The following is a 15,401-nucleotide window of genomic DNA, read 5'->3' on the forward strand; positions in this document are numbered from 1 at the left end:
GCCAAAAGGAAAACATATATGAAGCTTATTATAAGATCAATAATTCTTCTAAAGACTTAGTAAACGCTTTGTTACAAATTCTGTCGAAAATTAGACATTCATTAAGCACAATAATTGTCTCTTAAAATACAAATCAGTCAAATTTGTACCAAACTTGCAGCCATTCACCTAAAATTAGGAACTAAATGAGAAGTAAATTGTACGTGTATTTATGTAGGGTTAGAATAGTCGTTAATAAAGCTATTTATAAAAATACGCATTTGCCGTCTATATTTGTGTCCAAAATACAATAATTTATTTGTAGAACGTGTTTCGGAAGCCGTACCTTCATCAGACAGATGAATTTAACCATCGGAAAAGTAATTTTAATCATGTTATTAAATAGTTTCCATTTTGTTAAAATGAAACAGCGATTTCACATACCATGCGAAAGTTTAACAAACATGAAATTAATTAAATGCAACGATTCCCTGGATAGTTGAAACGTAAACGCATGCATCAATACAAATGAAATGGATATTTAGTTTTAAGTTAGATGTTCAAAGGGAAACATATTTGTAACCCACTATACAATGTCGGATGTCAAAATAACCATACCAGGAGATGAAGAAACAAGTAAAACAAAGAACATCGAGAAACAACCTAACAAACAAAAAAGAAAATTTCTCGAAACAGTTTCAACACATTGGTCCGAGTTTCTGGGTAATAGTACCATACATGGTTTTAGATACCTTACTGGTACTGAACGATCCATTTTTGAAAAGTAGGTTTGTCCGCAATAATTATTTCATTGTAATAATGCAATCATTTCTTTGTAGGTTTTGGTGGATTTGTATTATCTCGATTTCGGTCTACATCTGTGGACTTTTAATAAACTCTACGTGGCAAAAGTGGGAAGACACACCCGTTTTTATGACCATGAGTCAAAAACCGGTACCTTTACAGAATATACCTTTTCCAGCAGTTACAATTTGTCCTGGATATCGGTTTAACAAAAATTCTGACTTCGTGTTTCCATTACATTCTTTAAGAAAATCTGCTGCAAATGTTTCAATTAGATCAGGCAACGTTTCTGTTTTATGTAATAAGAATACAAGTGGAGTGACCGACTATGCACGTGAAGATTTCTTAACAGAACCTAACATCAGTACTTTTTTTGTAGAAGTATAATTTTTTATGCAGCTTTTATCGATTTACTTTTGGCCTTTTTTAGACTGGTTTTTCAATGAAAGACGTTTTTGATTCGTGCTTGTCCGGGCTGCTTGGAATACATCCTTATTGTAAAGCATTTATTTCACCCATATTTACAGACATGGGTGTTTGTTTTTCATTCAATATGTTGAGTAAATACGATATATTTCATGACGATATGTACGACTCCACGTTTTTGCTATTTTACACTACAAAGACATTTTCAGATATTTGCCTAGTACCCATTTTGACAACAGAAATATTTCAAATTGGACTCCGGACGAAAATTATGTGAATATGACCGCCCACGATATTTACCCTTTTCGATCAAAGAATATTCTTAGTGATCTACTATTTACATTAAACATACTTAATGAAGTTGGTTGTCAAGGTTACGATGGCTTTAAGATTATTATACATCATCCTGCAGAATTTCCTACTTCATCAACAAGTTCCATTTATATTGGAAGTATTGATTCCTACTTTGTTTGGATTAAACCCGAAATTACGTTAACTTCTAAGGATTTGAAATCACTTTCTTTTCGCAGAAGAAAATGTTACTATTCAAATGAGCGTCGTTTACGATTCTTTAAATTTTATACAATGGAATATTGTAAGCTGGAATGCCTTACCAACTATACATTAAAATTATGTGGTTGTGTTCCTTATTATTTTCCTCGTAAGTTTCACTGCTTTGTTTAACAAATAAATTACTAATATTTGCTGAATTTCAGACAACAGAACTACAAAAATTTGTGGACGTTCACAGTTCCTCTGCTTTCCTTCGCTTAGTGGTGGTATTTGCTTTACATAAGTAATTCGTTGTTGTGTAAAATTATATTCCTTTCAGATGATTGGTCGCTAAGTCAGGTGAAATTCACAATAGAGGGTTTTAGTTCAGAATCCTGTGACTGTTTGCCTTCCTGCACTGCAATAAAGTACACTAGTGAACTGGTAAAAAAACCTACAAAACCATTGTTGCTTCATCCGGGTTCTGAAGTCGTGATAAAATTTAGAAATGAGGAGTTTATGGCCATGGAAAGACAAGAATTGTTTGGCGTTGTTAATTTTTGGGCAAACTGTGGCGGACTTTTAGGGTTATTTACTGGTTTTTCTTTCATATCTCTGGCTGAAATTATTTATTATTTAGTTTTTCGGTGGATATTTATTTTGGGGCGAAGACTGTGGCACCGTATTCCGAGGAATTAAGGAAAAACATGTTTTTAAAGATTAAAATTTTGTGCATTTAATGTACACGTGTTACTGCTTTTTTATGTTTAATATAAATCACATTCCTTTTTTTTTGCTTATTTGTTAACACTAATTACCTACTAATTTCCTATAAATTTTAACTAATAAAACTTTCTATTTTCTATTATTTCTCTTCGGTTCATATTTGATATGGGAAGAAGATTATAGCACCAAATATCGAGAAATTGGTATCAGTGTTTTCAATTTCACCGCTTTTGTGAACAACTTCAAGATTTTGCAAGAATTATGTGTAGATGTATATTTTTAATAGGACTAAAGTAGTCCTTAATAAAGCTCTATTACCACATGAGAACACCGTTTATATTTTTAGTATATTTTGACTCAAATCATCAGGCAGATGATCTTTACCCAAGAAAATGTAATTTTAATTATGTTGTTAATATTTTTCATTTTATTATTTTCCGTTTTCATACACCACATGCAATTAACTAAATGTAACGTTTCCCTGGATATTCGAAACGTAAAGATGTGCGTCAATACAAATTAAATGGATATTTAGTTTGAAATTAGATGTTCAAACGAAAACATATTTATAATCCTCTTGAGAATGTCGGATGTTCTAGTAACCATACCAGAAGATGAAGATACAAGTAATACAAAGAAAACCGATAAACAAACTCCGAAACAAAAAAAGAAAATTTCTAAAACATGTTCAACCTATTTTTCTGAGTTTCTTGGTAATAGTACCGTATGTGGTTTTAAATATCTTACTGGTAAAGGTCTTATAAAAGTTGTCTGGTTATAAATTAGAAAAAATTGTCTGGATCCATAAGCTTAAAAAATTTGAAGGAATAAACTAAACAAAAGTGAGCAAAATATTGTTACGTTGCACGGGTGATTAAAAGCGGTAAAAAATAAAATTTAGACGACGAACTGTTGCAGCGATTATGTACAAAATAATTCCGGCACAACTTGACTGGGCTCTCTCGACTCAACTGGCTGAATAATAATAATCATTCCCGAGGTGAACTCTATTTAAGACCATACTTCTGCGGTCGAGGTCTTTCTCGAATACCCATCGCGACTTCCGCTTCCAGGCTTTTCGAACACCGCTTTGAGACTTTCCAGGATATCGCAATCGAGACTTCCGGTAACCGATTTCATACTTGTCTTTATGCGACCGAAGCTCGGCCGTCCCATTGATCTAATAAAAGAGTGGATGGAGCCTTGTATACGTTTCCATACGAGAGCGAGTGTAATCAACATAAGAAAGAAATAGCTAAAGCGGTTATGCATCAGTGGGGAAAGGACGGCTGACCACGTATCACGTGCTGGGTGGCAAGAAACGCTTCATTTGAACGGGAATTAATACGTTCTCTTACGAATTTGTTCAAACAATCAATTATAACAAACGTCTGTTAATGAAAACTATATTTTTACAGTTTACATTAAAATTATGTGTAATGTGAAACAACAAAAATCATGTTAAGTGGTGGAAATAGTCTTTAAATAAAATGAAATGTATAGAGAATCTACAATATATTACGAATTCAGTTAGTACAATAATCTTCCACAAGTTAACTAATCTTGTAGTGTATGTTCATTGGTAATTCTGAAATTTTTAGGATAAAAGTAATTAAACATTCCATAAAAGTTACAGGGTGCCTAATTAAATTAAACATATTCAATTGTGTGGAATTTTCTACTAAATTCTATTTTTTAAATCCACGGACAAATAACTAAAACAATAATCAATAGATATAAAATTCCCTCTTTTTGTTGCAATAATCTGTTTATTTCGTAACTCGGAATGTTTAGGGAAGCTAACAAATTTTTTAAATTATTTACGAAATCCTTCGTCTGTGTATGCCATTATTACCTATGAAATGAAACAGGATTGCTTTCTTTGCACGTTCTATTCAATTATACGTACAACACGATTTCACGATGTTTAACAAACAGTCCAATAAAATACAACTTAAGAAGACTGTAGACATTTAAATAAGGTAACTTGAGCCTAAAAAACGTAAATTTGCAAAAATAGACCTTCAAACACCATGCGACAGCACGATAGAAACCTCCAGAAACACAGTGCTCTGCAGTTTCGCGTCAATGTTTTGCCACCCAGAGAGCCCTATCTCTGTCCCACTGTGTTGACAACACGCGTCTCTCTCTAAGTTACTTCCATATAATATTATTTCTATGGGCCGTCCTGACTGATGATGACTCACCCATCAACTCCGCACATTCTGGAGAATCCATAGGCGTCGTACTGGGACGGCAAATGGGTTTATTTTGTAACAATGTTAATAAAGTCAAGGTCCTATTGCTCAAACAGTCTCAAAAAACCAGACGAAGTCCTTAGTAAAAATGGGGGTTTTACTAGACTAACTAATGTGGACAGTTTTCAGATGGGGTAAATATAGACCCGCAAATTGAGACGTTCCTTAAATATGCACCAATAACATCTGTCAATGTAGGACGTAGTTTTTCAGTGTATAAATATATTTTAAGTGATCGAAGACATTCATTTAAAATAGAAAATCTAGAAAAATATTTTATAATAAATCTAAATAATAATATTTTTTAAGAGAGTAACTAGTTGGTCGATAAACTAGCTGGTTAATAAAGTAATAGAATACACCCACATATGTAGTTAGTTTTAACTTGTAAATGTGAAATTTAAGTCCAAATATGTATTATTTAAGTTATAAGTGTCGTAAGAAATGATATAAATAAAATATTAATGTGTAAAAATAGTTAGTATATCGTTCAACGAGTAAGAAAATTGGTCACTGCACGAGGATGAGAGTGGAATGACCAACTTCTCACGAGTTTAACACTATACTTCTTCTGCTCATATAATCAAGAAAATAAAGACAAAAAAATCAAGAATTATTAATTTTCGAAAAAATGATGATGTGTAAACAAAACATAACCAGGGTAATGCATAAACGAGTACAATTTTTATTAGGGGTGATAGTGGGGAATTGTGGAGAAAAGGAAATGTCGCGTTCTGATTGGACAAAAGCTGTGGAGAAAAGTGCTCATTCTTCAATAGACTGAAAAATGGTCAATTTACTCAATCCAAAATGTAGTAAAAATTCAACATTTTCTCAAGCAGAATAATTTTTTTTTTGCATATAATTCCGAGCTTTAGTTATATGTGTTTAATACTTTGATTCAGAACGTCGTGGGTGCTTGCCTTTGCGGAGTTCAATAACATACAATAGTGCAGTCTTCCAGAAGCCTACAAAAAATTATAAATATAATAAAATTAGAGGTTTTTAATTGATTATAAAATTGTGAACCATTGGAGAAATAATTTTAAATACTCTATTAAATTTTTTCATTTTGGTAAAATGGTTTGGCAGTTACACACGCCATGGGCGAATGATTAACAAATATCAAGTTAATTGAATATAACTTTTCCCTGGATATTTGCCACGTAAAAGCATGCCTCAGTACAAATTAATTTGATACATATTTAGTTTTAAGTTAGATGCTGAAAAGAAAACATAACACTTTAGAATGTCGGATGTTAAAATAACTATACCCGAAGATGAAGAAACAAGTGAAACAAAAAACCCCAGAGAACAACCTAAAAAACAAAAAAGAAAATTTCTGGAAACCGTTTCAACACATTGCTCTGAATTTCTGAGTAATAGTACCATACATGGTTTTAGGTATCTTACTGGTACTGAACGATCCATTGTCGAAAAGTAGGTATGTCCACAATAATTGTTTCATTGTGATAACGCAATCATTTCTTTGTAGGTTTTGGTGGATTTGTATTATTTCGATTTCCGTCTACATCTGTGGACTTTTAATAAAATCAACGTGGCAAAAGTGGGAAGACACACCCGTTTTCGTAAGCATGAGTCAAAAATCAGTACCTTTACAGAATATACCTTTTCCAGCAGTTACAATTTGTCCTGGATATCAGTTTAACAAAAATTCTGACTTCGTTTTTCCATTACATCCTGCAAAACAATCTGCTGGAAATATTTCACTTGAATCAGCAAACGTTTCCATTTTATGTGATGAGGATACAGTTGGAGTGACGGACTATGAACGTGAAGATTTCTTAACAGAACCTAACATCAGTACTTTTTTTGTAGAAGTATAATTTTTTATTCAGTTTTTATCAATTTACTTTTGGCCTTTTTTAGACTGGTTTTTCAGTGAAAGACGTTTTTGTATTGTGCTTGTCCGGGTTGGAAGTACTTCCTCTTTGTAATGCATTACTTTCACCCATATTTACAGATATGGGTGTTTGTTTTTCATTCAATATGTTGAATAAATACTACATATTTAACGATGATATGTACGACTCCACTTTTTTCAATAATCTACACTAAAAGACTTTTTCAGATATTTACCTGGTACCTACTCATTTAAACAACAGAAATATTTCAAACTGGACTCTGGACGAAAATTATTTTAATACAACCGCCGAAGATGTTTATCCTTTTCGATCAAAGAATATTCTTAGTGATCTAATATTTACACTAAAAAAAATTAATGAAGTAGGTTGTAGAGGTTACGATGGCTTTAAGATTTTTTTACATCATCCTGCAGAATTTCCTACATCATCAACAAGTTCGGTTTATATTGGGAGTATTGAGTCGTACTTTATTTTTATTAAACCCGAAATTACGGTAACTTCTAAGGATTTGAAACCACATTCTTTTCGTAGAAGGAAATGCTACTATTCAAATGAGCGTCGTTTACGGTTTTTTAAATTTTATACGTTGGAGTTTTGTAAACTGGAGTGTCTTACCAACTACACGTTAAAGTTATGTGGTTGTGTTCCTTATTATTTTCCTCGTAAGTTTCACTGCTTTGTTTCAAAATAACAAAAAATTACTAATATTTGCCGAATTTCAGACAACAGAACTACAAGAATTTGTGGCAGTTCGAAGTTCGACTGCTTTCCTTAGCTTGGTGGAGGTATTTGCTTTTTACAGTAATTAGTTGTTGGGTAAAATTATATTTATTTCAGACGATTGGTCTGTAAGTCAGATAAAATTGAGAATACAGGGTTTTAATTCACAATCCTGTGACTGTTTGGCTTCCTGCACTTCAATAAAATACACGACTGAACTGGTTAAAAAACCTACAAAAACATTGTCGTTTCATTCGGGTTCTGAAGTCGTGATAAAATTTAGAAATGAGGAATTTATGGCCATGGAAAGACAAGAATTGTTTGGCGATGTTAATTTTTGGGCAAACTGTGGCGGACTTTTAGGGTTATTTACAGGTTTTTCTTTCATATCTCTGGCGGAAATTATTTATTACTTAATTTTTCGGTGGATATTTGTTTTAGGGCAAAGACTGTGGTATCGTCTATCTGGAAATTAATTGAAAACGTTTTTTTAAAGATTTAAATTTTATGCCTTTAGTATACTTGTGTTGGTGTTTTTTACTTCCCGAGCATAGAATAAGGAAATATTGAAGTAGAGTTCTTTGGGCAACTTTCATATTTTCTAGATGTGTCATGTAACTAGTGTTCGAAAAAATAGGTTTCTCGTTTTCGTCTGTCTGTCTGTCGTCCACCGTCTGTGTCGATTTTTGTTAGACCGCTAATCTCTGTGTAGATGGCAAAACGCCAGACAAACTTTGACCTAATCTTCCCCACCAACAATGTGATAACGTCACCTCAAATTTGTAATTAGTAAATGAGTTTTCAACTTTATATAATAACATACTCCTACACGTGTAGTTTTTGAATCCACGTTGAATTTTTACTGGAGACATTTAGTTTTTTGGAAAAAAATCTGAATTATAAACATTTTGCAATTTAATTTTAAAACTGCAAAACCGAATCCTTTGATTAAGTAAATTTCTTCTAGTTGCATCTTAAAATTGCAAAATATGTATCAGCAAATGTCATCCGCCCACATCTTTGTGCTACCACATTTTGAGATGCTTTTTAATGAAATGTATTTAAAATAATATAATAAAATGTTTATTTTCTTTTTTTGTAGTTTTATTTTGCAGGAATAAATCTATATTTTATGAACTTTTTAAAGTTGTTTTGGAAGTGTATAATATAGATGTGTGGATAATGTTTAATAAAAACAGCAATTTTCCCCCACTTTTCGTAAAATATGGAGAGTTCTTATTTTTCAGTTGTAAACACTAATCACTAATTTTCTATAGACAAAAATCGAAAGACAATAATAGCTTCTAAAACGGTCATTGAAAAACACCTTAGAGGTTTTGAACTGATAATAAAATGTGTTCATTTTGGTGCAATGGTTTAGTATTTTCACACGCCATGTGTGAATAATTAACAAGCATCAAGTCAATTGAATGTATCGCCTTTTTCGTTTCCTTTTTGTCTTCTTTGGTCACTGGGAGGTGACCCGCTACGTTTCCTATAGTACTTCTAAAAGGCGAATCGACGTTGTGTGGTTGCATCGGCCCTCTCGCCCTAATCTTCGATTCTTTAACTGCCTGCACCAGCTCTCAACGTCTTACCGGCAACGGACCCAGTAGAATATCTCCCTAATTTTGGAAAGCGTCTTATTGATTCCAAAATGAGCACAAGAAATTCTATTGTGGATCCCTAAAAGCACTGCCTTGATTTTAGGGAGCGGAACCATCAACTGCATAATGACATGCCTTCCATCCGGACCCTCCCAGGCTCTCTTAAGCAATTCGTTCTCGACATGCAAGGAGTCTCATTCAGCCCATAATGTTTTGAAAGAAGGTGACTCGGCTGATTTTTTTGACTAACCAGGTCGTTCTATCCCATCTTCTTTTCATCTGAGGAGTGGCCTAATATCTTGGTCCTCCTCCTGGTCCTTTCTACACCAAGCTGTGTGAGGACTTTCCTCACTGGCTCAATTGTCAATCAATGATAGCTAATCAAATCCATTCCCAAAATGAAGTCATCTTCCATGCTAGCCACGAAAGCTTATTCTTGTCTTATTCTCAGCTGACCAATACAGATCTGTACCGATGCTTCCACCATGATCGACGTTGACTCTCCACTTACGATTTTCAATTTGATCGTTTACGTACAATTGGTACCTCAGCGCCAGTATCGATGGTGATTGCTGCTGGATTTTCATACTTCTTTCCCGGTACTACCTCTGGTAAAACTTCTTATTTTCACTTAGCTGGCGGGCTTATTGTCACCAGCGAACCCATTCCCCAGAGTACTGGCTTCTTCTACAATTCCGTGAGATCTCTGTTGTTTGCTCTTAGCATTAGGAATTGGGCACGACAATCACGTTTGAGACGTTTCTGGCGCCCATTACATGTTTTGCTTGAAGGAGGTTATCTTTTTGCTGTAACAATTTTTCTAGCAGCTTATCTATTTTGTTTTTCCTTCTTTCTCTGTTTCTGCTACGCTGAATTCGTAGCATCTTCAGCGCACGAATCAATGCATGAATATGCATCTACGAAAGTTTCTGTAGCAAGCCTGTCTTGAATAGTTGGTCGTGCGTCGGAGTATGCAAGACGTACCAGTTTCTTGACATCTGCTTCAAATTCTTGAAGGGATTCTTCAACTTTTTGGGTTCTATCTATTGCTATCTTGTACGAATAGAGTTTGCGAAATCTCGAGCGTTCCGCCTTGCAAACTGTACCTTATACGATGACCACGGTGTCTGGCTATCATAGGTGGGGTGAATTTTTCTGGAGACCGACGTCACGTTACATGAACCAGTGGTAGCTACATTTTTTATTATCTTTTCAAATTTCTTCATTTGGTTTTCTATTCTATCTTCTACCATTTTCATTCGATTTTCTGTAGTTTTAGTTCGAACTTCCATACGTTCCTTCATTGATTTCTCGACTTCTTTTGCTTTTCCTTCCATTCGAACATGCATATTTCGTCCAACAATTGTTTCCCTAACTTTCATTTGTTCTTTAATTCCTTCCATTTGATTCTTCTTTGCTCCTACGTCCACTTTTTCGCCCATTTTCTTGTTTCTCATCTCCATTTTTTCGTCCGTTTTTGCATTCTTGCCCTCATTTTCTCATCCATTTCCTTGTTTCTTGTGTCCATTTATCCGTTCCATTTTTTTCCATCTGGCGTCCATTTCTCCAACCTTAGCCATGATGTGTTCTGCCTTTCCTGCAGTTTGAGTTCTCGTCTCGCCCGCCATAAACTCTTCCAAATTCTTGATCAATCTGCCCGTAATTTGTCGTAAAACCAGTTATTTATTTCAGATCTCACTTCCGACATCAGTGTTACGTTGAACAGGTGAATAAAATCTGCGTGGGTTAAACTCAACAATTTATTTCTCAATAATTCGAATTTACATTCCCGAAGGTGACCTCTATTGAAATCCATACTTCTGCGATCGAGACTTCCGGTAACCGGTTCCAGACTTGTCTCTATGCGACCGTCGCGCCGCTCGGCCGTCCTGACTGATGATGACTCACCCATCATCTCCGCACATTCTGGAAAACCCATAGGCGTCGTAACAATATTAATAAAGTCAAGGTCCTATTGCTCAAAAAGTCTCGAAAAACTAGACGAAGTCCTTAGTAAAAATGGGGATTTTACTGGACTAGCTAATGTGGCAAAAATTTTAGATGGACAGTTTTCAGATGAGGTAAATATAGACCCATAAATTGAGACGTCCTTTAAATATGCACCAATAACATGTGTCAATGTAGAACGTAGTTTTTCAGTGCATATATATACTTTAAGTTATCGCAGACATTCATTTAGAATGGAAAATCTAGAAAAATATATTACAATAAATGTAAGTAATAATATTATTTTTTAAGAGAGTAACTAGTTGGTCGATAAAATAGCTAGTTAATAGAGTAATAAAATACACCGACATAGTTAGTTTTAACGTGTAAATGTGAAGTTCAAGTCCAAATATGTATTATCTAAGTTATATGTGTCGTAAGAAATGATGTAAATAAAATATTAATGTGTAAAAATAGTATATCGTTTAACGAGTAAGAAAATTGGTCATTGCACGAGGATGAGAGTGGAATAACAAATTTCTCACGAGTTTAACACTATACTTCTTCTGCTCATATAATCAAGAAAATAAAGACAAAAAAATCAAGAATTATTAATTTTTGGAAAAATGATGACGTGTAACAAAACATAACCAGGGTAACGCATAGACGAGTTCAATTTTTATTAGGGGTGATAGTAGGCAATTGTGGAGAAAAGGAAATGTCGCGTTCTGATTGGACAAAAGCTGTAGAGAAAAGTAGATTGAAAAATGGTCAATTTTCTCAATCGAAAATGCAGTAAAAATTCTACATTTTCTCAATATGAGCAGGAAAAATTACTTTAATTACTGTATTTTTTTTTTTCATTTTGGTAAAATGGTTTAGCAGATTCACACGCCATATGCGAATGCTTAACGAACATCAAGTTAATTGAATATAATGCTTCCCTGGATATTTGGCACGTAAAAGCATGTCTCAGTACAAATTAAATTGATACATATTTAGTTTTAAGTTAGATGCTGAAAGGAAAACATACTTGCAACCCACGATAGAATGTCGGACGTGAAAATAACATTACCAGAAGATGAAGAAACAAGTAAAAGAAAAAACACCAGAGAACAACCTAAAAAACAAAAAACAAAATTTCTCGGAACCGTTTCAACACATTGTTCTGAGTTTCTGGCTAATAGTACCATACACGGTTTTAAATACCTTACTGGTACTGAACGATCCATTGCCGAAAAGTACGTATGTCCGCAATAATTATTTCATTGTGATAACGCAATCATTTCTTTGTAGGTTGTGGTGGATTTGCATTATATCGATTTCGGTCTACATCTGTGGACTTTTAATAAAATTAACGTGGCAAAAATGGGAAGACACACCCGTTTTTATAAGCATGAGTCAAAAACCGGTACCTTTACAGAATATACCTTTTCCGGCAGTTACAATTTGCCCTGGATATCAGTATAACAAAAATTCTACTTTCGTTTTTCCAATATATTCTTCAAAAAAATCTGATGCAGATATTCTATTTAGATCAGGAAACATTTCCATTTTATGCGATGAGAATATAACTGGAGTGACCGACTATGAACGTGAATATTTCTTAACAGAACCTAACATCAGTACTTTTTTTATAGAAGTATAATTTTTTATGCAGTTTTTAGCAATTTACTTTTAGCCTTTTTTAGACTGGTTTTCCACCGGAACGCGTTGTTGAATTGTGTTTCTCCGGGTTTGAATTATCTTTTCTTTGTAACGAATTATTTTCACCCATATTTACAGATATGGGTGTTTGTTTTTCATTTAATATGTTGAGTAAATACGACATATTTAATGACGATATGTACGACTCCACGCTTTCTCTATATTTTACACTAAAAGACTTTTTCAGATATTGGCCTAGTACTCATTTTGACAACAGAAATATTTCAAATTGGACTCCGGACGAAAATTATCTTAATATAACCGCCGAAGATGTTTACCCTTTTCGATCAAAGAATATTCTTAATGATCTCCTATTGACATTATACAGAATTAATCAAGTTGGTTGCAAAGGTTACGATGGCTTTAAAATTATTTTACATCATCCTGCAGAATTTCCTACTTCATCAACAAGTTCCCTTTATATTGGAAGGGGTGATTCGCACTTTGTTTGGATTAAACCCGAAATTACGTTAACTTCTAAGGATTTGAAATCATACTCTTTTCGCAGAAGAAAATGTTACTATTCAAATGAGCGTCGTTTACGGTTTTTTAAATTTTATACAATGGAGCTTTGTAAGCTGGAATGCCTTACCAACTATACATTAAACTTATGCGGTTGTGTTCCTTATTATTTTCCTCGTAAGTTTCACTGCTTCGTTTCAAACTAAGAACAAATTACTAATATTTGCTGAATTTCAGACAACAAAACTACAAAAATTTGTGGCGGTTCGCGGGACGTCTGCTTTCCTTCACTTAATGCTGGTAGTTGCTTTATATAAGTAATTCGTTGTTGGGTAAAATTATATTCCTTTCAGAGGATTGGTCACTAAGTCAGGTACAATTGAGAGTACGCGGTTTTAATTCACAACCTTGTGACTGTTTGCCTTCCTGCACTTCAATAAAATACACTGGTGAACTGGTTAAAAAACCTACAAAAACACTTCCCTTTCTTCGGGGTTCTGAAGTCTTGATAAAATTTAGAAATGAGGAATTTATGGCCATGGAAAGACAAGAATTGTTTGGCGATGTTAATTTTTGGGCAAACTGTGGTGGACTTTTGGGATTATTTACGGGTTTTTCTTTTATATCTCTAGCTGAAATTATTTATTATTTAGTTTTTAGGTGGATATTTATTTTGGGGCGAAGACTTTGGAATCGTTTACGGAAGGATTAACGGAAAACATTGTTTTAAATATTTACATTTAGTGCATTCATTATAGACGTGTTATTGTTTTTTTTTTGCTATAAATAACATTCTTCTAACTGCTTCTGGAAAAAGCAAAATATGTATCAGCGAACGTGATCCATCCACATCTTTATGCTAGCACATCTTATGATTGTTTTAATGAAGTGTGTAAAATCTATACTTCTATACTTATATAATAAAGCTGAAGTGTTTGTTTAGTTGAACGCGCTAATCTCAGACACTACTTCTTCGAATTCAAAAAGTCTTTTTGTGTTGGATAGTCCATTTGTCGTGTCCACATATAGGCTATATAACATCACGCTACGGTCAATAGGAGCGAAGTAGCAATGAAAAATTCGGAAATACGGGAAAATTCTTCACACAATTTTGTGATGATCTAATCAACATTTACGATCAACACGTATACCACCTTGGACTGGTGCAGTGTAATACTAAAAATAACTGTATTGTATTCCCAAAATTATCTGCAAAAATCAAGTGAGCCATTCCATCAATTTTTTGGGGGCAATAAATAAATATTCTTAACAATTTACCATGGTTACAATAACTTTAAAATGTCTGCAAGATCTCAAAGTATTCATTTCTGCAACTCTTGAGTTATTCACTAAAATAAATTGACTGATCCATATATTTTTTTGAGTCACTGCAAAAGCAAATCTAAAAAATATGAATGCAATGATAAATTACGAAAATATACTGATGATATTTTAGATAGGATTTATTCGGCAAAATCTTGAGATGACTTCATCAAGTTTTTGGGCTTGATAGACAGACATATTTTGATTAAAAACCTACCATGTCAAACAGTAACTTCAAAACGTTTGCAATATTTCAAAACTCAGTTTTGCAATTCTTGATTCAATCAATAAAATAAATTGACTCAGTGATTAATTTTTTTGTGACACCCCCCATAAGCAAAACTAAAAAAGATGAATGGAATGATAAATCACAAGTATAGTTTCATCCTATTTTGGACATTTTAGATAGGATTCATTTGGCAAAATTTTGGGCTGACGTCATCAATTTTTTGGAGGGGATAAGTAAATATATTTTGAATCAAAATTTATTATGCTTATCATATGTTTAAAACATCTGCAAGATTTCAAAGCATTCGGTTTTGCAGATTCAAAATTAAATTGTAGGTGAAACGAAGTTCACGGGGTCAGCTAGTAAATTAGTATAATTGGAAATTTTGAAAAGAAATATTTAACTTTGGCGCGAAAAAAACACAGTTGTATTTAAAACTGAAGAGATTTAAAAAATATAAAACCATTTTAAATAAGAACTGATGGGCATTTATTTGTCCTGAACTTGGGTATTAAACCATCAGATGGTAATATTTTGAGCAAATTTCGTTATTTATCTATCAATCATTAATTTTTGTAATTTGTTCTTTTAATTCTAAAAATTGCCGTTCTTCACTGAAAAACTGTAAAAGTTTTCAAAGAAATGAGCCCGAAAGTCTGAAAATAGTAAAAATTTTTATAAGAAAGGAGTACCTATTGATTGGAAAATTGAAGTTGTGAAAAAGTTGCTTAAAAATTAAAGAAAAATTCTGGGATTTTAGATGTCGACGTGCTGAATTGAAAAATATACCGTATTTAGTATTGTCCTGGGGTATATCATTTTAGAAATATTTCTT

General features: G+C 33.4%; 1 protein-coding gene across 1 annotated transcript; it reads left to right on the forward strand.

The window, feature by feature from the left end:
- The first annotated feature begins 572 nt into the window (after positions 1-572).
- On the forward strand, positions 573-2,400 carry LOC135133591 (pickpocket protein 28-like). The gene is made up of 5 exons (XM_064062039.1): positions 573-763; positions 819-986; positions 1,419-1,870; positions 1,926-1,988; positions 2,042-2,400. The coding sequence occupies exons 1-5, from the start codon at positions 573-575 to the stop codon at positions 2,398-2,400; spliced, it is 1,233 nt and encodes a 410-aa protein (XP_063918109.1).
- The last annotated feature ends 13,001 nt before the right edge of the window (positions 2,401-15,401 follow it).

The sequence above is a fragment of the Zophobas morio genome, unplaced genomic scaffold, assembly GCF_036711695.1.
Source record: "Zophobas morio isolate AGI-343-1 ecotype UQ-CSIRO unplaced genomic scaffold, CSIRO_AGI_Zmor_V1 ptg000022l, whole genome shotgun sequence".
NCBI lineage: Eukaryota > Metazoa > Arthropoda > Insecta > Coleoptera > Tenebrionidae > Zophobas > Zophobas morio.

What these genes read in the sequence shown, in the direction of transcription:
- LOC135133591 (XM_064062039.1), top strand. Translation starts at nt 573, where the DNA reads ATGTCGGATGTCAAAATAACCATACCAGGAGATGAAGAAACAAGTAAA. An exon ending in ACAATTTGTCCTGGATATCG is followed by an intron (nt 987 to 1,418) that starts GTTTAACAAAAA and finishes AGACATTTTCAG; the next exon opens with ATATTTGCCTAGTACCCATT. An exon ending in CTTTCCTTCGCTTAGTGGTG is followed by an intron (nt 1,989 to 2,041) that starts GTATTTGCTTTA and finishes TATTCCTTTCAG; the next exon opens with ATGATTGGTCGCTAAGTCAG.